Below are 23,288 nucleotides of genomic sequence, written 5' to 3'. Positions count from 1 at the left end.
ACAATAACACCACTTGGAAACGCTAGAAGGGGAAAAGTTGAAAACTTGTCTATTGCCATTTTAAGTCTTTTTTCTAACCCTAGCTAATCGGCTAAAGCTAAACAAGTTAAAACAACACAATGAAATGTTTTCTTTTCAGTTTAGCTTCTCTTTTTTTTTACTTTGCATGGAGCCTAAATGGATAATTGTTGCTCTCAAATTTCTATCAATTGGATCAAAATGATATTAAACTTTTAGTTTTTAATTGAACCAAGATAAGTAGATGACATCCGAACATTCATAAACATGTATGTTAGTTGTTTTTTTTCTCCGCACCTGTCAGGCGTTTTAAGTCTGACACTAAATGAGGGAACAACTCTTTTTTGCAGCCTGATAAAGTGTTTGTTAGCCAGCTTAAATTGCAGCTATGTACCTTTTTAAGTAGTGTGTCTGTTCCTGGCGATCACCACCGGTGTGTATTAACTGTCAGTCTGAAGGCTGTTACACCAGCATTTAATACTTTTATGTCACGTCAAATTCACTCCATTTCAATGAAAACTAATTTGACCAAAAAACAAACTATCCAAAGAGTAAAGGGAGTAAAGGTAAAATTACTGTTGATGATTGTTTCTAAATTTCACACGTAACGTCCAGCATTAATGAAAGCGGTTTGTTTTCTCCTCGAGTCAGTAACGTATATCAATGTTTGTTCAAATACGCTTTTGATAAATCTTTCTAACTGGTGTGATCGGGCCTCACGAAGCTCTTTCGTTGCCAAATAGTTTGTCTTTTGTAGTTTTTAATTCTTGCAATATTGATGCCAGTTGTTAACGCCATGTTGCCTCATTCAGACTTTTTGTTTTACACGCGTCCTGACTCTCTTTCGCTTCAACTCCTAATCTTCCTCGGTTTGTTTTGTGGTTTTCTCAGGTTTCGTTTCCGCCTCGTTTCCGTCAACGCTGTGCATTTTTTTTTCTGTTGGCCTGTTGTGTCTTTGGGATTTAATGTTTTTTATAAAATGGTGTCATTGTACAAATAGGTGTAATTTTTTTAAATGAAATGATTTCTGTTGTTAAAATGTGATGTACATTTTTTTTAATTTAAGTAAATCAATCAAACGTCAAACACTGACAATCTCCTGTTGTTTCTGTGCAGAGCCTGCTTCAGCCTACTATACTATACGATACTATACGTTGACATTTCTTTGTGACTTTTTTGTTTCATATTATACGATGACATTTCTTTGACTTCCTTTGGAATCTTTAAAGACATTTTTATTTTTTATGGTATACTATACTATGACTTATTTTTTACATTTTTATATCTTTTTTGACTTTTGACTCTTCTGAACATTTATAAACCTTTTATTATAAATGTTCATGGTATACTATACAATGACTTATGATTTATTTATTTTACATTCTTTAGACTTTTTTTTTTTTACATATATCACTACATTTTCTATGACTTGTTTTATAACTTTCATAACAAGTTTTTTTTTTTTTTTTACTTTTTATGACATACTGTACTATAACCTTTTCATAACAATAACAATGAACAAAAACTAACAATCTCCGGTTGTTGCTCCAGCCTGCTGGTGTCAGTAGAGAATCATCTGCAGGTTGAATTCTTCCTCTGTGGTTTCAGTAGGAAAGTTTCTCTTTTTGATGATTAAATAAGGAGACTATATGAACCCCGATTCACTATAAGCATTAAATTAATATTTACAATAATTTACTTTAATTAATGTCAAATATTAGTTAAAGCATACACAAATACAAACGTATTTGTTTGTTTGTTTTTTTATCTGACTCATAAATGTTTAAAGAAATTATAAGACACCTTATTCTACAGTTTAAAGTTTTATTATTATACAATATGTTTTTTATTCATCATTCATTCAATCATTTCATTTTATGTCAGCTCTCTGCTCCAAGTTCAACATGAGTGTTAATTCTTTCAGTTCATCTGCTGACATGTTTCTGATCACGGATGTGTGTCATTTAATGGAAGTTCAGTTTGTTTCTGTCATAATGTTTTACAACCTTCAGTATCAGCAGGGTGGGTTTTATTATCACAGACTGTAACAGACATGTTTCTGTTTTTATCACCTGCTGTCTCTCTCAGTGCATTTCTAGTTTTAAAAAACATGTATTCATCTGTCAGCACTGAACATCCAACATAACCAGTAAATAATCAACTCAAAATACCAGTAACTCGAGTGCAAAACAGAAGTGTTGCAAAACTTTAACTACAGTGAGAGCTGATTCCTCCTTCAATTATATCTTCATAATTAATTATAAATGTATGTATGCACGCCTTAACACACAAGTAAGCAAGTTTAAAATACGTGACTGATTTTAGTGAGCATAAATCAATAAATATTAGGGCTGTCAATCGATTAAAATATTTAATCGCGGATTGTTCACAGTTAATCATGATTAATTGCAAATTATTCGCACATTTTTTATCTGTTTAAATGTACCTTAAAGGGAGATTTGTCAAGTATTTAATACTCTTATCAACATGGGAGTGGACAAATATGCTGTTTTATGCAAATGTATGTATATATTTATTATTAATTATTCTTAATTTGCGTTAATGCGTAAAATACATTTGTAGCGTTAAAATGAATTTGCGTTAACGCGTTAACTTTGACAGCCCTAATAAATACACATGTTTAGTTCAAAAATCTTCGATGGACCATAACTGCAATACAAGCAAGGACCACTAGGGGTTCACAGAAACATTGGTGTCCATATTCCTGTATTTCTACTACACTGATCTCAACAGCCTCAAACTCTCTTTATACATGAACATAGTATCTTTAATCAAGTTACATTACATTAATTATAACACATGAAGCATTTACATTAGGGATGTCCATAATTAACCGTTTAACCGTTAACCAACATTAAGCATTTTAACCGATTAACGCTATCGGTTAAAACGGTTAAAAGAAATGTTAACAATGAACTCAAAAGCTGAGCGGCTCAGAGGAGAAGCTCGTCACTTTAAGGAGAAAAGCCGACCCATCTTAACAGCCCACCTTAAGAGGCGGAGCCTAATATAGATATCAACGAATATCTGTTGTGCTCCTGCAGCTGGTAGGAGGCACAAATCTTGTTGGTTAACGGTTAATAATCGGTTAACGAGGGTCGGTTAAGAACATTTTTCAAAATGAGCATCCCTAATTTACATCAAGAATAAAAGCTGTAAAAGGTTCAATTAACTTCACACACAGGGCGAGGCTAATGAATTAGATTCATTATTACTTGACATTTTTTTTAAATCGTTCCATGAGGTGTGTTCAGTGCTGGTTCTGTGCCACTGGGCCTCTGTAATGGACTGATAAGGCAGAGTGTTACAAGACTGCTGATGCATTGCCATTAGATTTTATTAGGGGTGGTTCCCGCTATGTACTCGTCTTACCCGTTGACGCCTTTCACAGATCAACGGTCAACACTTCGTCACCCTCTGAGTCCTCAGCTGGATCCTCCATTTTCACCCCGAGTCCACTGTCCAGATCTGCATCATTAAAGACGACCTTCTGGGTTTTTATCCGCAGGTTGTCGTCTTCGTCATCCTCTCTGCCGCTGGATGACGGTTCCTCGTCTTCCTCCTCGCTGTCGTCCTCTCTGCTGTCTGGGATAATGACCACCTCCTCCTTTGCGTCGGGGTCGATGTCCTCTTTAAACCAGACTGACTTGTACCCCTCGTCCATGCGTCTCTCCTTGGTCAGGATGGGTTTCACCTCCTTCTCGTTGTCGGCCTTGTCTGACCCCGCCAAGCTGGTGTCGTCATGCAGGAGGGCATGCAGCGGCCCCAAAGACTGAGCGATGGCCTTATTGAGCGGCAAGTCCCCTGCCGCTCTGCCAGCCATTACGCTTCCCCCCACTGGACCACCGGAGCCAGTGCTGCCTCCATCGTCATCGTTTTGAAAGGCCTCATTGGTGTACTGGATGCCCTCCTTCTGACCGCCTTGAGCCAGCTGTGGAAGGACAACACATTCAATTATCAGCACAAATGGAAATTGTGTCCTAAAGATGGTCCTGGAGGAAAGGCTGATGACCAAAAGCAGGACTCATTCTCTGGGAGCCATGAATATCCACCACAACTCTAATGGAAATCTGACCGGTAGTTTTAGGGATATCTGTCTCTGAGTCAAAGTGTTGGATGGACGGACAGTTTCTAAAAAGCTAGATGTGTTAACATGACTGCATGTTTGTCACTTTAGTGAAGTGGTATACAGTAATCTTAAATCAGAGACAGGGATGAGTCTGGATGGTTGGAAAACGTTTCTCTACTCCGTGTACTTGCCCTTACTCTGCACTTTAAGAACCAATTTTGAACTCACGGAGCTTTGGAACATGCTGGCTTCGTAGATCTTTCTCCAGTCGGCGTTCCCCTTCCGAATGCAAAAGGCGAGCACCCCGATGACCACCAGACAGATTAACAGCAGGACACCCAGGGTTGCACCGAGCACTGCCATGTCCACCAGCCCATAGCCACCTGACGGTACGATCACTAAAGAAAAAAAGGTCAGTAAATACAGGTGTCACCAAAAAACAGCTAACTCTGAAACCAACATGATGGTCAGTCTTAAACGTGACTGCCGTCTAAATACTTAAGACCTAATATACTATGACCTTTTTTACTTTTTTCGACAAGCTATATTGTGACTTTTTTTTCCGATACACTACACCATAACTTTTTTCAACATACTATACTATGACTTTTTACGACGTATTATACAATGTTTTTTTTACGACTTTTTTGGACATACTATACTATGACCTTTAAATGATTTTTCTTTGACATACTATACTTTTTTCGACATATGTGATGACCTCTCTCTCACTCTATTGACTGAGTGCTTTGCTGCAGCCTTTGCAGATCCAGGGAGTAGCTGGTTGGTGTAAGGTCGTCTGTTGGACCTGCCCATCTGGGCTGAGCTGCTGAGAAGCCATAAAAGGATTGCCTCCTGACAGTCTCACTCTCTCTCAGCTGGGCCTGCTGCATCTACCTCACCATTCTTTCTTTGTTTGGTTTGTCACACCAGCCAACACGCATTACACCATATTTTCACTCATGCACACACTACTAACATGACTGATCTCTCTCCTACTTACACACCCCACCAGTTTGTTCATATGTTGGTTGATTTGAGTTAAATAAATTACTTTCTGATTGATATATCTGTTGCCAGCCTTGAGCCATTTTTAATGACTTTTATTTTACATACTATACTATGACATTTTTTCAACTCACTATATTACGACTTTTTTACTACTTTTTTCAACATACTGTATTATGACTTTTTGTTTAACATACATATGATTTTTTTTTTTGACAGACTATACTATGACTTTTTTCGACATACTATGCTGCGACTCTTTTTGACGCAGTATACCATGACTTTTTTTTGACATACTGTGTTATGACTTTTTTAGGATTATTTTCGATGCACTTTACTAAGATTTTTTTCGGACTCTTTTTGCCATACTATACTATGACTTTTTCCAATGGACTATGACTTTTTTTGACACACTACACTATGAATCTTTCAACATTCTATACTATGCCTTTTTACGACGTACTATACAATGTTTTTTTTACGACTTTTTTGGACATACTATACTACAACTGTTTTCGATAAACTATACTACAACTTTTTTTGAAATAGTATACTCTGACCTTTTTTTGACTTTTCGTCAACATACTATGACTTTTTTCGAAGTACTATACTACGACTTTTTTCGACATCATGTACTATGACTTTTTTTTTTTTTTTACTTTTTTCGACATACTATACTATGACTTTTTTTGTTAAAATGTTTTACATGCAATACTATAATTTTTTTTGTTGAAATTTTTCAACATGCTATAATATGTTTTTTTTCCATGAAAATTTAAAACATACTATACTATGACTTTTTTTCATGACATTTTTCGATATACTATTCTATGCCTTTTTTTCAAGAAAATTTAAAACATACTTTACTATGACTTTCTTTCATGAAATTCTTCCACATGCTATAATATGACTTTTTTTCATGAAAATTTAAAACATACTATACTATGACTTTTTCTGTTTAAATTTTTCGACAAACTATACTATGAGATTTTTTCATGAAATTTTTCGACATGCTATACTATGACTTTTTTCATGAAAATTTAAAACATACTATGACTTTTTCTGTTTAAATTTTTCGACAAACTATACTATGAGATTTTTTCATGAAATTTTTCGACATGCTATACCATGAATGTTTTTTCATTACATTTTTAGACATACTCTACTATGATTTTTTTGTGACATTTTTCGACATACTATGACTTTTTTTCATTCAATTTTCGACATGCTATACTATGACTTTTTTCATGAAAATTTAAAACATACTAACTATGACTTTCTTTCATGAAATTTTTCGACATGCTATACTATGACTTTTTTTCCTGAAATGTTTCGACATGCTATACTATGACTTCTTTAGTGAAATCTTTCGACATACTATACTATGAGAAAAGCACCAACACAGAGATTTAGAGTTGTTTTGTAATGCTAAACTTGGTTACACATAGTGGTCCAATGGCTAAACTTCAAATCAGAGACATTCGACAAAAAATAGTGGAAGTCTACAACAGACTTGCTGCAAAGTCTCCAAATACACCGATCAGCCATAACATTAAGACCACTGACAGGATAACATTGATTATCTCGTTACAATGGCATCTGGCAGTGGGAGGGATATATTAGACAGCAAGTGAACATTTTGAACTTTGAACTTTGTGTTGGAAGTAGAAAAAATGGGTAAATGTAAGGATGTGAGCGACTTTGACGAGGGCCAAATTGTGATGGCTAGACGACTGGGTCAGAGCATAATGGAAGAGCTACTGTAGCACAAATTGCTGAAAAAGTTAATGCTGGTTCGGATAGAAAGGTGTCAGAACACACAGTGCATCGCAGTTTGTTGCGTATGGGGCTTCTTAGCCGCAGACCGGTCAGGGTGTAAATGGTAAATGGACTTGCATTTATATAGTGCTTTTCTAGTCTTCCAACCACTCAAAGCGCTTTACACTACATGTCAGTATTCACCCATTCACACACTGAGGCTGCTAAGGTGCCAACTTTGCCCATCAGGATCTAATCTAAATACTCATTCACACACCGATGGCTATGCCTTCGGGAGAAATTTTGGGTTAAGTGTCTAGCTCAAGGACACATCGACATGTGACCCGGAGCAGCCGGGGATCGAACCACCGACCTTCCGATTGGTGGACAACCTGCTGTCCATGCTGTCCTAATGTTATGGCTGATCGGTGTATGTTGGAGTTCTTGTTCTTTTGTAATGTTCATTATCACTAGTTTAGCATTGAGCTGGAGGATGAGTTTCAGGTAATTCTGTTTAAACCTGATAGCACTTTTTCAGACCTGACTGCTGTCATTGCACAACAAAGCAGAGCTCTGTGGTTGGTCGCTTTGCATGTTAACAACAAGACTCCTTTTCTTGTCAAAATAGGCAGCTCTTGAACACATTTTGAACCCTACCATTACAGGAACTCAGAAGTGGACTCTTGTGTCTTCTGGTTTGGTTGCCACTTTTTTTGTTAACCATGTGAGAATCGCTCTCACCTTACATGCAGCTTAATTTCCCTCAACGGGAAAATATTTGATACGACTGAAGGTATTGAGAGAAAAATGTGACTACCTGTGTGAGCTGTGCTGGCTGTGGAGACGCTTCCATCACTGGTCAAACTGGGATTAGTGGTGGAAATGCTGCCTTCACTGGTCAAACTGGGTTTAGTAGTGGAAATGCTGCCTTCACTGGTCATACTGGGTTTAGTAGTGGAAACGCTGCCTTCACTGGTCATACTGGGATTAGTGGTGGAAATGATGCTTTCAGTGGTCATGCCAGGGGTGGTAGTTGAGAGGCTGCTGTCAGTTGATGTAGTGGGGTTGGTGGTAGACACAATATCTTCTGTGGTCTTGCCGTTGGTGGTGGATTCCCCTAAGGGTGTTGTGTCTATACTGCCTGTAGTGCTCAGAGGCAAACTGGTGGTGGTGAGACCTGGGAGGAGAGCACACTTTGAAGCTTAATGGTTTCACCTCGTGTCCAGGTTTTCTACGAACCTAAAAGGTGCTTCAGACTGGTTGCAAAGGGAATTTTCACCTTTGTCTATTTGCACAAACTTGACTTGATTTTTTTTTTTTATTAGCCACAAACAGCCAATCAACCTAACGGTACCAACATGTGTTCTAGCCAACAGAGTTCCTGTGTTTGTGTTTTGTTTGGTGGAAGCTCAGGCTTTGTTTATCAAACTGTGTAGAAAATGGAAGGACTCTCACAGAGAAGAAAGGATATGGCTTGGCTGCATGTATTGAATGAAATAAATGCCGTTTCATCGGAAGTTAGAACTGTAGCAGACATTAAAGGGATATGGTTCAACTTTAAAGCGATTCTCAAAAAAATAATTGCAGCCCACAATAAAGAAATAAGTGACACAGGATGAGGGAAGTACACCTCATCCAACGGCCCTTCAGCAATCCTATAGCGCCCTATCATGCTCCTTTTCTACCACCAGGGTTTCTGCATATGCATGGTCAGGAGTGCACATTCTCATGACTGATAAATGACATCCTCTATGTGGAAACGTCAGCATTCAGCACAAAAACTTTGTATCCAAACGGTTGATAAATGAGGCCCAGTTTTTCTATTTTCTTGTCTTGTCTGCACGTTTATGTTCAGGAAGTGGAATCATAAAGCTTCAGTTCTTGAAAGATGTTTAACTCATGCGTCTCCACGTCTGCTTGCAAACTAGCTTTGGGTCACATACGTTTGCTTCTTTACACGACTGCGGCGCCTCTGAAATTCCCTTTCTGTTCAGTCTGAACCCTAAAAGAGCTTCCAAACCTAAACTAAACTGACGAGAGTACTGCCAATCAAACACTGTGTTCCAAAAAAACTGCACTAAGACTGCATGAAAAGGTCTTTGACCACATCGAGGTGAACTCTGTTGTGTTTTTTGGTGACATGAGAGCAGACCAACCACAGGACTGTGCCACAGTGGATACGTGACACAATTCAAAAACAGAACTAAACGCAGTAGAAATGAAGAATCAACCTCTTTTTCCCAAGCAATTGATGAGACAGACCGAATGAGGCTTCCCAGGTACTAAATTTACACCCTGGTTCCTCTGGTGGAAATGCCGGTAAATTTGCTGAATTCATGAAAAGGTTCCTGGAAAAGTACTGTGGTGGAAACGGGCAAATTGTGGACAAAATGTATTAAAAATGAAAGGATCTTTTGGTCTGGAGTGATCAGCAGCTAATTTGAACATTGCAGTTTGCATGTTACAAAGCTACAAGCTTGTGAATCTAGCACTCATGCATGTATTTGACGGTCATGCACAACATTGAAGCATAACGCTGCATTGAGCCTGAAGCAGAGCCTGAGCGGTTTTGTTGTCTAATTTTCAACATTTAGTAGAGCCCTCTGAGAAGGATTTCTTCCTACCTGAAGCCACCTCCACGGAGAGCTGAGCCGTAGCTGATTCTTCGTTAGATTCGTCTGTTGCCACCACCTGGAAGTACGAAGTTTAAGTTAATTACTTAATAGAAAATGACCTATCAATCAGTCACTTTAGGTTTTACTAGATTTGTAAACTCACTTGCAGAGATAATGTGCCCTCTGGGAGATCCTTTGTCATGAATAAATAGCCGCCAACGACGGAGAAATCACTGCTCCCATTCACGTAGTAAGTGATGAGGGGATTTATACCCTGTTCAAACAGAAATTAAAAGGTTAGTGCTGCAGATCAAGTAGACCGAAAACTCCCAAAAGATATCCACAGTCCTCAAACACTCAAAACTGATATGAGGAATATTCAGTTAAACAGTAACCCACCACTTTTAGTTCACAATGAAGTTGCATTAGCCAGCAGAATTAGCTGAAGTTAAGAGAGTTTGCCAAAAACACTGCACTGTTAATGCAAAGTAGTCTGGTACGTGCTTTTTTAGGGCTGTCAAAACGCAAATTTGTCTTAACGCCACTAATTTCTTTAACGCATAAACGCAACTTACGATTTTTAGAATGTGGCAGACTCAGTTGTAAAGCTAGAGTGAAGATACTGGCATCATATGAAACTAGAAAACCTAAAGAATCGATTGGTACCAACCATGTCATACTAGCTTGTCTAGAAGGATTATGATTTGAGCATATTTTTTATGCTAAATGCAGTACCTGTGAGGGTTTCTGGACAATATCTGTCATAGTTTTGTGTTGTTAATTGATTTACAATAATGAATACATACATACATTTGCATAAAGCAGCATATTTGTCCACTCTCATGTTGATAAGAGTATTCAATATTTGAGAAATAAATAGTGAAATGATAGTTATTTTTGTCCTGATTTATAATAAATTGATGGTTTTCTTTTCACATAACTGTCTCATGACGTCCTTTCATATGCTTCGGTCTCTCCAGAGCCTTTGTTTGTTTGAGAGGCCGTAACAATGCACAAATTGAAAATGCATATAAAACAGGTGGGTGGAAACACACTTTGATTCACTAGAAGTGCACAGTATTAGTGTTGGAATCAGTGTTTTACCCCAGTGGCAGCGTAGTCATCATCCGTGGCAAGGATCTGCAGCGGCTCATCCTTGTTCTTCGGGTCCATCGCCATCATGCCCACTGCGGTGATGACGCCTTCGTACTGAGGCTTCTGAAACTGTGGACGGTGGAGACTCTTCACCTGAACACTGACTGTGACGGTGGTGGTGGCAAACTGATAACTGTTTATCTCCTGAGCAGCCTGGGAGAGAAAAACAGCAGGACGTTAACCAGGATTTTAGAAATACAACAGTACAACTCCACCCAACCAATTCTGACTACCCACCAACCAAACTCAGCAAATCTTTCAATAAATAACAATTTCTAGGCGTCGAGTTTAAATTAAATTTTTAGTTTGGAGACAGCCTCATTTGAACGATTTGGATAAAAAACAAGTGAACGTTTTGTCTTTACCAGAACTGTCAGACTGATCGTCCTGAGCACATCGGCCGGCTTCAACATGGTGATGTTCCCAGTGTTCGCGTTGATCTCAAACAGACCGTCAGCATTTCCTAAAACACAGACAGACTGAGCTGATTCGAGCTGCCAATCATCATCAACTTATATCTGTGAATGTAGACGCCAGACTGAAGAACAAACCACTGTTACTTACCGCTTAGGAACGAGTACGTCATTTTCTCATCTATCCCTGAGTCTCCGTCGATGGCGTGCAGTGGTCCTGGTTCCAGAGGTAACACTCCGATCTGCAGAGGAGAAAACACTCTGATATAGTAAATGGTAAATGGACTTGGACTTATAGCGCTTTTCTAGTCTTCCGACCACTCAAAGCGCTTTACACTACATGTCAGTATATACCCATTCACACACACATTCATACACTGATGGCAGAGGCTACTAAGGTGCCAACTTTGCCCATCAGGATTTAATCTAAATACTCATTCACAAACCGATGGCTATGCCTCCGGGAGCAATTTCGGGTTAAGTGTCTTGCTCAAGGACACATCGACATGTGACCCGGAGCAGCCGGGGATCGAACCACCGATTGGTGGACAACCTGCTCTACCCTCTGAGCCACAGCCGCCCCATAGTATAGGCAGTATATTTGTGGCATCATTGGGCAAAAACTCCATAATAACCTTTCAGCATATTGTGATTCAAGTGTTGTGAGAGACAACTAGACTTCTGCATCTCCTCATGGCTAAGTTTTCAGGCTTTAAAAAATCTACTATCTACTTTGGCCAATCACAGGTCATTTCAGAGAGAGAGAGCGTTCCTATTGGCTGTGCTCCGGCTGGTGGGCGGTGCTTGGTATTTCCCCAACTGATCTCAACATAGCTGCCGGGTCACGAACTTTCTCATTTTACAGCTAAACAGTACACTACAAGATGTTTCTGGAAACATTTGAGGTGAGAAATAGGCATTAACGTAACATAATATTGATTCATATTTGATCAGCGCTGCCTAGTTTGACCGTTTGGTCGGAGTTTGCGAGTGATTGACAGCCGGCTCTCATAGACGGCAGATGGACAGCAGACCTCAGATCAGCTCTGACTGCTTGTTTTCCTCTGGTCTATGAAATCTTGCAGATGCCGTTAGGAGCATCGGAGGACACAGAGGAACATGATTTTTTTTCAGGTTACCTGTTTCATGCACTACTGTCATAATATATTGACTGTTTTATAAAAATAACTTTTTTTAGTCATATTTGCTCCAATCTCGCCTACTTCAGCTTTAACTCTCTGAGACCCACAATAGACCCGCTTTTTTTTTTTTAGGGGGGTACAGGGGGTCTTTAGGGGAAGGTAGCAGGTCAGCAGTAGATGTCACAAAGAAGTGATGTACATCATCTGAAAGCTGGGAACCTGAAGATTAATTTGAGATGCAGCTCAGCACTGTGTGTCAAGTTGTTTGAGTATTTTTTTACACAGATTTAGTGATAAATGTAATAATTTTTTATCACTCGAGAACTGATAAACATGATCAATAATCCCTGCAAAATACCACATTAAGACACTAAGACCTTGAGGAACATCATAGAAAAAGCCATGCGGGGATTGGATGGTGAGCACTTCTGTTGTTTAAACGGCTCAGAAACCCCCTTATTGTCTATCTAGCTAGGAAAGCCATCCATCCTCTGAATGCTCTAGGCCTCTAGTTTGTGGTTGTAAAGTTTCATGAGGCTGTGATTATCCTAGAGGTCAACACAGGTCATTTTATACAGTGAGGTCAAGTTTTAAAAAATGGTCTCACTACAGTGAAATGGCTTCTATGGGGACTAACATCCTCACACATGAATACAGTTGGGCTCATTGGAGTCACAAGAGTTTCAGCTTTAAAGTGATATACAACGCATGTAATTCAAGACTGTTTAGGGACCTCAGTATGCAGAAATATTCAGATACACTATTTTAGAAAAGGCGAAAATAACACATTTGTATTGCAATCAAAAAGCTGCATGGTTTTCCAGATAAAGTGACGCACCTCTTGTTCGTTTAAGACGACCCTGCCGGTGTAGCCGGCGCTCTGGCAGACCACAGCCCCCCCGATCTCATGCTTGCTGCAGGGCTGGAACCACGGCGGCCTGTTGTCAACGTCTAAAATGGTGACCACGATGGTGGTGGTGGCACTGAATGTAACCCTGCTATTGGCCGGTGTCAATGGTGTGTCCTTTAAAAAAAAAAACAAGAAATGACAATCTGATTATTTCAGTGCAAAGTAGCTACAGTCGGCAGATGTCTGAAAATACTCACGTCTTGTACTTCAGTAAAAGCAACAATACCACATGTAGAAATACTCTCTTACAAGTAAAGTCCTGCATTCAAAATCTTACCTAAGTAAAAGTACAAAAGTATTAGCATCAAAATAAACTTAAAGTACCAAAAGTAGAAGTAATTACTATGCAAAATAATATATATAATATAATTATATTATAATTAGTGATGCATTAATGGGTTCATCATCTTAATGTTGTAACTTGTAAATATGGAGCTAATTTTAATTTATTTTTGGATATTTTATGAATGTTTGTCTGATAATTTATCAATATTTTTGGGATATTTTACAAATATTTTTGCGGATACTTTAATCATGTTTTTTGAATATTTTACTAATATTTTGGGAATTTTTTACTGATATTATTTTGGATATTTTACAGATATTTTAATATATTTTACTGATATTATTTTGGATATTTTACAGATTTTTTAATATATTTATTGATATTATTTTGGATATATTACAGATTTTTTTTTACATATCTAACTGATATTATTTTGGATATTTTACAAATCTTTGTCTGGCGCTTTGCTAATATTTTTCTGCTATTTTACTAATATTTTGGGGATATTTTACTAATATTTTAGGCAAATTTTGCTAATATTTTTTGTATATTTTACTAATATTTTACAAATATTTTTGGGATATTTCATTTCTTCAACATCTTAATTTTGCAGCTGGTAAAGGTGGAGCTCATTTGAATTGTTTTGATTTCATTGAGTCCGAAAAGGGAAATCAGTGTTCAGAACCAGCATTGAGCAGCACTCACCTGAACGGATAATATCAGTTGGACAGTTTTGATTCTCTCGTAGTCGAGAGGCGTCTTGACGAGGAGATCCGGGTTGGTAGGTGACCTCAGTTTAAAGCCGTCCTGCAGAAATCAAACAGGACAATAAAAACTCTTTAGATCTGCCTCTTGAGCTAGCAGTTTACCCCCTGCTAGGCAAGGCTAAACACGTCCTGGTCCCATCTCTGTACTGGAGGTTAAATTAATATCTCATCTGACTCTGGGAAAGAAAACAATAAGAGGTTTTATCTAAATGTTGGACCTACTGAGAGATAAAAGAAAAATAAATACGAGGTCTTACAGATTCAGACGTCAGTGTGTAGTAGAGTGTTGGAGAGTCCAAGTCTGTGGCAGGGAAGCGGCCCAGGCTCATGTCAACAGGAGACATCTGGGACAAAAATCAGTCAGTGTGATGAAATATTAACATGAAACACAGTTTTACATAGTATAGCAGCCACAACAATGATTTATTCTGAAAAGTCTCTGACACTTGCATCATCAATAGACCTAACTAAACCGATCAGGTCTGTAAAGCAAAAAAATAAATAAACAAGTACAGTGATGAACAATAGTTCCTGTGTATTTAAAGGTATTTATCAGACTCTTACCTCATTGACATCGACACGGTAGAGGTTCAGCTCAAAGACTGGAGGGTTATCATTTACATTGGTCACAACCACAACAATGGAGAGGCCCAACTGGAAACAAAGAGACACAAACCTTGTTTAAACTACTTATGTTGTTATTGATTTTATATTATTGTTTACAACTATTATTGCATGCTTAGTACAACTAATAGGCCTAATATGTGACTAAGATATTAAGAAAATTAAATATATCAAAGACACAAAGAGTGTGTTCCAATCCGCGAACTTCTGTACTTACACTTACTACTTTGAGTGCATAAGTGCGTTCTCCCTGATTTATGTTGAGTGTTTCATTGTGGGACAACATCACACTCATTCATCCAGTGAATTATTAATCATCATTTTAACAGTTTGAATACACCATAAAGTGAAACATTAAAAAGTTAAAATCAGTATAGTGTAAATGCATGTCAGTTTAACATGTTTAGTGGATGAAGACAGTTTTACCTTAAGGTCTGTGGCTATTTCAGTGCAGGTGATATCGACTGTATGAGTTTCTGCAGCCTGCAAACAAAACAAACTTTATGCTCAACAGTCAGGTATTTTGCACAGACTAGTATCTAAACTGAGACACAGGTTTGGATCTGGTTGATACCATTAGTCATGACCCACATACCTCACTGTCCAGCACCCTCTCAGCTGTCAGGTTGTTCCCATCGAGGCGGAACGGGTTGTCGGGGTTAGCAGGAGGAGGTTTGAATTCGAGGGTCACCCCTGGTTTGACAGTGATCGTCTGCACGACATCACCCACCGTGTTGTTTTCTTGAAAATTCACAATTTGAGGAGCAGAACATACTGTTGGGAGAGAAGAAGAAAATGGATATCAGTTTCATCTCTGTGTGTCCAGTACAAAGGATCGGAGTGCTAGCTGGAAAACATGAAAAACTTAAAAGTTGTATACATGTAGAGGTCCAGACCCAGCATGTACTAAAATATCATCATAAATACTTGTCTAAGTTCAAACGTAGTGTTAGTTTGACCGAGTGGAGGACTAACACTATAACTTAGTAAAAACTGGTCGCACCTTATACAGTAACATTACAACTAAGTTGTAGAGTATGAGGGGTGGAAGTAGCAAAAATGAATTGATAAAAATGGAGGTGATGAAGATGCATGTGAATTGAAAAATGGAGCCATAAATTATCAAGTGATTATGATAAAAATAGACCCATGTTTCATCATTTTACCCATTTTACATTCACCATTCGTCATTCACAACACAAAACTGCCATTTATGGCCTCAAGGGTGGAAGTAACAAAAAATAACTGAAGAAAAGGGAAGTGTTGAAAATGCTTATGAATTAATAATGGCAGTGATGAAAATTAATGTGAATTAAAAAAGAGTGATACATTTTCAGTTGATTTGATAGACTTGATTGACATTTTATGATACCCCCGCGATAACGTAGTCGGGGGGTATATAGCGCTCCGCGTGTCCGTCCGTCCGTCCGTTCGCGTGTCACACTTTCGTTTCCGGAGCAGAACTCAGAAACCAAAAAAAATCGATTTTTTCAACTTCAATTTTGTTTCCGGAGAACAACTCGAAAAATATTTCACTCAGGAACTTCACATTTGGTCTGATGGTTGATAGTGTGGTCTAGTTGTGCCTTTTGGAGGTTAGAAGTCCAGGGTGCCCAAAATTTCGGCCAAAAACTGTGATTTTTTCCACTTTAATTTAATTTCATCCATAGAACTCGTTCTATTATTTCCAGAAGGGGGTCAAGCAGTGAGCGGAGGTTTGTGAGCCATGCTCACTTTTGTCTTGTTTGAAACAGTGTTAATCTGATAATCAGCTGTCGACAATCATTCACAACACCCAATTGACATTTATCGTTTACTGCACGCAATATTTGTTACATCCTCCCAAAATGTCAATCAAAACCCACGCTCACTGATGACAGAGCAGGCGAATGTCTGCACAAAGACGAGAGTATAGCGGTTCGCTGAGTGGGCGTGGCATTTTTTCTTTTTTTCTTTGATAGGGTGGAAGTAACACAAATTGCGTGCTGTAAACGATAAATATCAGCTGGATGTGGTGAATGACGAATGGTCGACACTTGATTATCAGATCAACACTGTTTCAAATAAAATCAAGTTTATCAAATCAATTGAGAATTTATCGCTCTATTTTTCAATTCAAACGCATTTTCATCACTTCCCTTTTCTTCAGTTATGTTTTGTTACTTCCACCCTTGAGGCCACTTTCCCAAAACGATAAATGTCAATTTTGTTTTGTGAGTGATGAATATAAGATCGTGAAAATGATGAAACATGGCTCTGTTATCAGCTTTAAATTAAATCAAATCAATTGATAATTTATCACACCATTTTTCATATCACATCCATTTTTATCACCTCATTATTTTTTTGTTACTTCTACCCTTCACAGTAGAGTTGGCACATTCGTGATTTAATGCTGCGTTCACTTGAAATGGGAATTACTGCTGACAAAACCTGTTTGTTTGTAACAGAGACTTGTAACTGTTCAGGTGTTGATTTCTCCAAAATGGAAGTTTTCTCTCAAAAAACACAGGACTTTCACCCAGGAGACCGCCGTTTGTGTCTCCTGTGAAACCCAAAGTCAAAGTTGATTTATTTATCACATAACTTCTGTACTCAAGTTTTGGCACTTTCAATGTTATTTTAAGCCACAACCACGATCTTTTCCTAAACCTAACTAAGCATTTTTGTTGCCTAAGCCTAACAAAGTCAAACTTTTCCTTAAACTAACTAGGTAGTCATATTTTGAAAAGACTGGAGTGGAAATTGACACGCGGGTCATGTGTTGATGGACATTCGTAGGAAAAAGCACAAACAATACGTTGTTGAAAGTCTTTTCTAAGCGTCATGAAAAAAAAGGGAAACTCATTTCTATGTACAAATAAAATAGATTCAATTTCGTGACTATTTCACAAACTGCAGTGAGACTGTGTTGGAACGTGATATAATGTGCAGCTGAAGTTTTGCAACAGGCTGATAAAATTGATAAACATACTTTGAAATCCTAAATTGAACGTCAGCACTTATTGTAAATGTCTCCACCCTTCACTTCTCTGGCCGACACACGCATACTTTCCACCTCGCTGTTTCAATGTCAAACTTCCGTTTGTTTCAGTCACCTGAGGTCCTTCTGGGTTTACTCCACGTATATTATGTCTCTAAATTCACACATTGTGAGTCCAGTTAGAACTGGTCTGTCTGTACTACATGTAACATGTCAGCACGCTGTTATTGTCAGTACTCACTGTTTGCGGTGGTCGTTTGAAGCAGAATCAGAAATAGAAAGCTGAAGAATGTCCTCGCAGTGAAGTGTGGATGAATCCCGTCCATGTCTCCGTCCGTCTTGTCTGAACTGATACTCTGTTCTCGGCTTATCTGCTCGGCTTTATGGCTGCAGTGGACTTTTCCCCGTAATAAAAACATACAACACGTCTGTTTGTGCTGGGAAGTCATAAAATCTTTTGTGACAAATTGACTTTTACTTGATTGGTTTGACATGAGGCACATCACGGTAAAGAATCACGCAAAGAATTAATGATTACTTGATTCAGTTTTCTATCAACTAATATCTACATATAAGCATGATGCTCTTCTCCACTCTCCCTTCATCTACGGTTCATGTGTCATAGTTACTAAAACCTAAGGAATCCATTGTTACCAACCATGTCATACTAGCTTGTTGTGAAGGAGGCTAAATAACGCCCCAAAATTACGCTAAATTTTGGCGAGGAATATCATGGCCATTTTCAAAGGGGTCCCTTGACCTCTGACCTCAAGATATGTGAATGAAAATGGGTTCTATGGGTACCCACGAGTCTCCCCTTTACAGACATGCCCACTTTATGATAATCACATGCAGTTTGGGGCAAGTCATAGTCAAGTCAGCACACTGACACACTGACAGCTGTTGTTGCCTGTTGGGCTGCAGTTTGCCATGTTATGATTTGAGCATATTTCTTATGCTAAATGCAGTACCTGTGAGGGTTTCTGGACAATATTTGTCATTGTTTTGTGTTGTTAAATGATTTCCAATGATAAATATATACATACATTTGCATAAAGCAGCATATTTGTCCACTCCCATGTTGATAAGAGTATTAAATACTTGACAAATCTCCCTTTAAAGTACATTTTGAACAGATACAATTTTTGATTAATTTGCGATTAACAGCGATTAAATATTTTAATCAACTGACAGCCCTAATTCTAACTTCATCCTGTGATGAAAAATCTTCCCAGGTATATAAAATTCTTCAAATCGGGGATAAAATATTCAGATATCTTGAGGTCAGAGGTCAAGGGACCCCTTTGAAAATGGCCACGACAACCTCCAAATGATAGCTTGCGTTAATGAAATTAGTGCCGTTAAAACAAATTTGCATTAACGCATTGTTATCGTGTTAACTTTGACAGCCCTAGGATGTACCAATACTACGACGGAGTATTAGGGTCACATTGAGGGAAAAAAAAATATCTGAGATTTCGAGAATAAAGTCATAATATTATGAGAATAAAGTCAGAAATTTACGAGAAAAAAAGTTGTATTATTACGAGAATAAAATCAGATGTTTAAGAGAAAAAAGTCGTAGTATTATGAGAATAAAGTCATAATATTATAAAGTAGTAATTGTATGTGTTATTTTAGATGGGAAAATGAGCAACGTGGAGCATCTTGTGAAGTTATACTTTAGTTTAGGTTTCACAAATAACAAAATGCTTAATCTTTTTACACATCAGCACCACATTATCATCAGTATCAGGATCTTGAAATGATTGTGCAAGAAACTGCGTTTATTCCGAAGAAAGAAAACCACACGGACCTGATGGGGGAATTGCCTCTTTTGAGGAGGAGGAAATAACTTTTTTTCTCATAAAGTTATGACTTCTTTCTCAAAATCTCAGATTTCTTTTTACCTCAATGTGGCCCTTATACTCCGTCGTACAATACATATATGTCGGTACTGGGGAACAAGATGTGAATTTAGGGAATAAGGGGGTAACAATTATGGATCTTACAAAGAACTTGCTTGAGCAAGTCCAGTTTCTCTTGACTCAGCACTTCTAGATACGAAGACCTGGATGACTGAAATGTAAAACGCTCCACACAGTTACCAAACACACTGAACACATAAAGTACTTCATAAAACTTATTTTAATAACAAAGATATCTGTGTTTCCATATTAAATAAGATTACAGACGCATATAAAGAACATCAGTAACATGTTTGTCCTTCTAACATCGGCTTTTTTTTGTTTGGTCTTCTACAGGTCGGTCGGCCAGTTGTTGTAGACGGACGGACACATGTACTGTCTCAGCAGCAGGTTCACCCTCTCCGTGTCTCCTCCCACCGTGCTGTGGACAAAAACACATTGACTGTTAAACTCTGCTGGAGGGGAAACTCGAGTTCTCGATATCACAACATTAAAATTGTACTTCCATAATATTTTTCAACATGTTTCTCTTATTACAACTTACCAACTGATCTTGTCATATAGTAAGAAGAAGCCTTTCTTGTTGTAACAGGAAACGTTAATATGTGGTTAGAAAACTAATTTGGCGTTATCAGCTTCTGTTTCAGTTTTGGAGAAACTGACCACAGAACTTCTTTATAACGTCAATTATCAAATAGTGTCGGATTTGGGCGCTTTCTTTAACCCTCTGAGACCCGTTTTACTGTCTTTCAGAGGCAGTTTCAGAGCCAGAATGAAGATAGAGATATCATATGTAGGAGGCTAAATAACGCTCCAAATTTGGGCTTAATTTTGGCAAGGAAAAACTGGCATGGCCATTTTCAAAGGGGTCCCTTGACCTCTGACCTCAAGATATGTGAATGAAAATGGGTTCTATGGGTACCCACGAGTCTCTCCTTTACAGACATGCCCACTTTATGATAATCACATGCAGTTTTAGGCATAAAAAAAACATTTGCATACAGTATAAATGTGTTATTTTCGCCTATACTAAAGTGGTGTGTTTGAATATTTCTGCACACTGGGGTCCCTAAACAGTCTTGGAATTACATGAATTGGGTAACACTGTAAAGCTGAGACTCTTGTGGATCCAATGAGCCCAGTTGTTTTCATGTGTGATGATGTTAGTCCCCATAATAGCCATTTCATAATAGTGAGACCGTATTTTGAAACTTGACGTCACTGTATAAAATGACCTGTGTTGACCTCTAGGATAATCACAGCCTCATGAAACTTTACAGCCACAAACTAGAGACCTAGAGCATTCAGAGAATGATGTCTTTCCTAGGTAGATTGACAATAACGGGGTTTCTGAGCAGTTTCCAGAACAGAAGTGTTTGCCATCTAATCGCAGAAATTTGCAATTCTTGCAGAAATCTCCAAATGTCAGAAGTTTTTGAAACCAAATCACAGCATGGCTTTTTCTATGGTGTTCCTCAAGGTCTTGGTGTCTTAATGTGGTATATTGGAGGGATTATTAGTAATTTTTTATCAATTCTAGAGTAGTAAAAAAATGGTTAAATTTAGCACCAAATCTGTGTAACAAATGGTATCAACCCCAAAATTGCTGCAACATCTTATGAGACATAATAGAGCATGAGGATGACCATCATATACTTCTATCATAACGTTCTTAGCCCTTATACACTCAATTTATTTTAATTGATTAATTATTTATTTATTCATGTTTATTTCTGATTTATGACTAGAACAACTTGACACGCAGAGCTGAGCTGCATCTTAAATTAATCTTCAGGTTCCCAGCTTTCAGATGATGTACACCACTCCTATGTGACATCTACTGTTGACCTGCTATCTCCCCCTAAAAAAACCCTGTACCCTCCTAAAAAAGACAAAAACAGGTCTATTGTGGGTCTCAGAGGGTTAACCCCACCTGCAGGGAGAACCAGGCCTTTGTTTCAAACTTATATTCTCCTGATTTGAAATGACTTTTCTTCATATTTTAGTGAGAAGCCTCCCTGTTTTCTGATCGGCTCCTGTTTAATTTGCTGTTGATGCAAACTCCACAACGTCCTCCATGTTTACCTGTTGTCTTGTATAATGTACATTTCCACTGCATTAATATCATCAGTACAACAACAGTAATGTCAAACCTCTCTGATTGATATCATACACTCTGCTGAAAACACTTTCTCTGTTTTTCATTCACTGATTATTTTCAGTAGTTTCTACTCTGCCGTTTTTTCAATCCTCTAACATCAATAAAAGCTGAGCAGCTCATGGTTCGACTGTTGTTATAATGTCTCTGAAGTGTCACACCTCTTCTTGACGCCCTGCATGCGGCGCAGGAAGGCGCAGATGGAGCTGTGTTTGGCTTTAGATCGCAGGAACTCTGCGTATCTGTTGGAGAACTCGAGGTCTCCCAGCTGCCTCCTGCGGTCCAGACCTGCAGACAACAGCTGCCTGAAACACAATCACATCAATAATTGTACTGTTTTTGATGCGCCGTCACAATTTAGATGTTTTTCATGGTTTTGACATCATGCTTTACGTTTTGTTGCTTTTTATGTATTTTTTTACAAGACAATATACAGTAGGGTTTCTACTAGACTTGCACTAACCATGTACAGAATATTACATCATAGAGTTTAAAATGAAGAGCTGCAACAACATGATTTTGAACACTGAAAGACAAAGTGGAGAAATGTTTTCTCCTAAATTTAAATAAAGTTAAACCTGCAGTCACAGATTTTTTGGCCACTCTTTTTACAGCTTTTTCTCTGAAAACGAGGTTATGAGAGAGGTGACAGTGAACCAGAACAGTAAAGTTGTGGGCCGGACAGATAAACAATGAGCTGAAACTCACTATGAAGCTCCGTAAAAAGCTGAAGTGAGCTGCAGATTCAGATGGTGATTCTCTGTATGTTCATCCTTACGAATCACCTCTTTAACATTGTTATTATAAAAATATTGATTATAGCTGCCTTAAGTGACAATTTAAACCTAGACTCTGTAGCATTTGTACATAAGAGCTCCACAGGGAAGTGCAGATTCATTTTCTTCACTAAAAACTTTAAAAGTTTTTTTCTTTTTCTCTTTTGGTGTAAACTCACCTGAGTCTGGCTTCCAGCAGAGCATCTGCAGAGTTCATCCCCGACAGAGACCACGGTCCGTTCAGGTGTCTGATCTGAGTCAGGAAACTCTCCACTTCATCTTCATCCCTGAGGTCACATGACAGGAAGACAACATTTAAAGTAAATACAAATGAAATATCAATGGAGAATGAGGGGAGTATCTCTGTAGAACATATAAAGCAGAAATCTCACACAAAGGCCCAATTCCAAACCACCGTCTCCCTACCCACTTCCACTCCGTTTGTGCGTTCGCCATATTAAGTATCATCCCAAACCAAGTCGAAGTGGGTTATATATGGCTGTTATTGTTTTATACAAATCACATATGACTGTGGAAGTAGAGTGCGTTATCATATTTAGAGGAATCAGGGAGGGATTTCTTTGGCAGATGTTAACTGGTTTGATGTTTTTCAGCGGTTTCTGTGAAGATTATAGCTACAGGTGATGGTACCTGACA

The 23,288-nt window shown here is 38.2% G+C and overlaps 1 protein-coding gene across 9 annotated transcripts; it reads right to left on the bottom strand.

Annotated features, from left to right (window-relative positions):
• Positions 1–1,828: 1,828 nt before the first annotated feature.
• On the bottom strand, positions 1,829–18,128 carry cdhr5b (cadherin-related family member 5b). 9 transcript variants are annotated; one of them, XM_074633613.1, is made up of 16 exons: positions 18,011–18,128; positions 15,378–15,560; positions 15,213–15,262; positions 14,727–14,816; positions 14,420–14,506; positions 14,101–14,202; positions 13,038–13,223; positions 11,209–11,299; positions 11,010–11,107; positions 10,594–10,797; positions 9,653–9,763; positions 9,499–9,565; positions 7,692–8,051; positions 4,337–4,506; positions 3,412–3,970; positions 1,829–3,327 (listed from the first exon to the last, which is right to left on the bottom strand). In XM_074633613.1, the coding sequence occupies exons 5-15, from the start codon at positions 14,504–14,506 to the stop codon at positions 3,425–3,427; spliced, it is 2,022 nt and encodes a 673-aa protein (XP_074489714.1). In that variant the 5' UTR covers positions 14,727–14,816; positions 15,213–15,262; positions 15,378–15,560; positions 18,011–18,128; the 3' UTR covers positions 1,829–3,327; positions 3,412–3,424. The 9 variants fall into 9 exon arrangements, with proteins under 9 accessions (XP_074489714.1, XP_074489715.1, XP_074489708.1 ...); XM_074633614.1 differs by having other exon boundaries at positions 7,731–8,051; XM_074633607.1 differs by having other exon boundaries at positions 15,213–15,269; positions 15,382–15,560; positions 18,011–18,122.
• Positions 18,129–23,288: the final 5,160 nt, after the last annotated feature.

Source organism: Sebastes fasciatus, chromosome 4, assembly GCF_043250625.1.
Source record: "Sebastes fasciatus isolate fSebFas1 chromosome 4, fSebFas1.pri, whole genome shotgun sequence".
In the NCBI taxonomy this organism is placed as follows: domain Eukaryota; kingdom Metazoa; phylum Chordata; class Actinopteri; order Perciformes; family Sebastidae; genus Sebastes; species Sebastes fasciatus.
This window is presented reverse-complemented; position numbering and strand designations above follow the sequence as displayed.

Coding starts and splice junctions, on each gene's coding strand:
- cdhr5b (XM_074633606.1), bottom strand. CDS start 18,095: ATGGACGGGATTCATCCACACTTCACTGCGAGGACATTCTTCAGCTTT. Junction 11,300..13,037: donor TCGTCTTAAACGAACAAGAG/GTGCGTCACTTT, acceptor TCTCCTCTGCAG/ATCGGAGTGTTACCTCTGGA. Junction 9,566..9,652: donor AGGGCACATTATCTCTGCAA/GTGAGTTTACAA, acceptor TCGTACTTCCAG/GTGGTGGCAACAGACGAATC.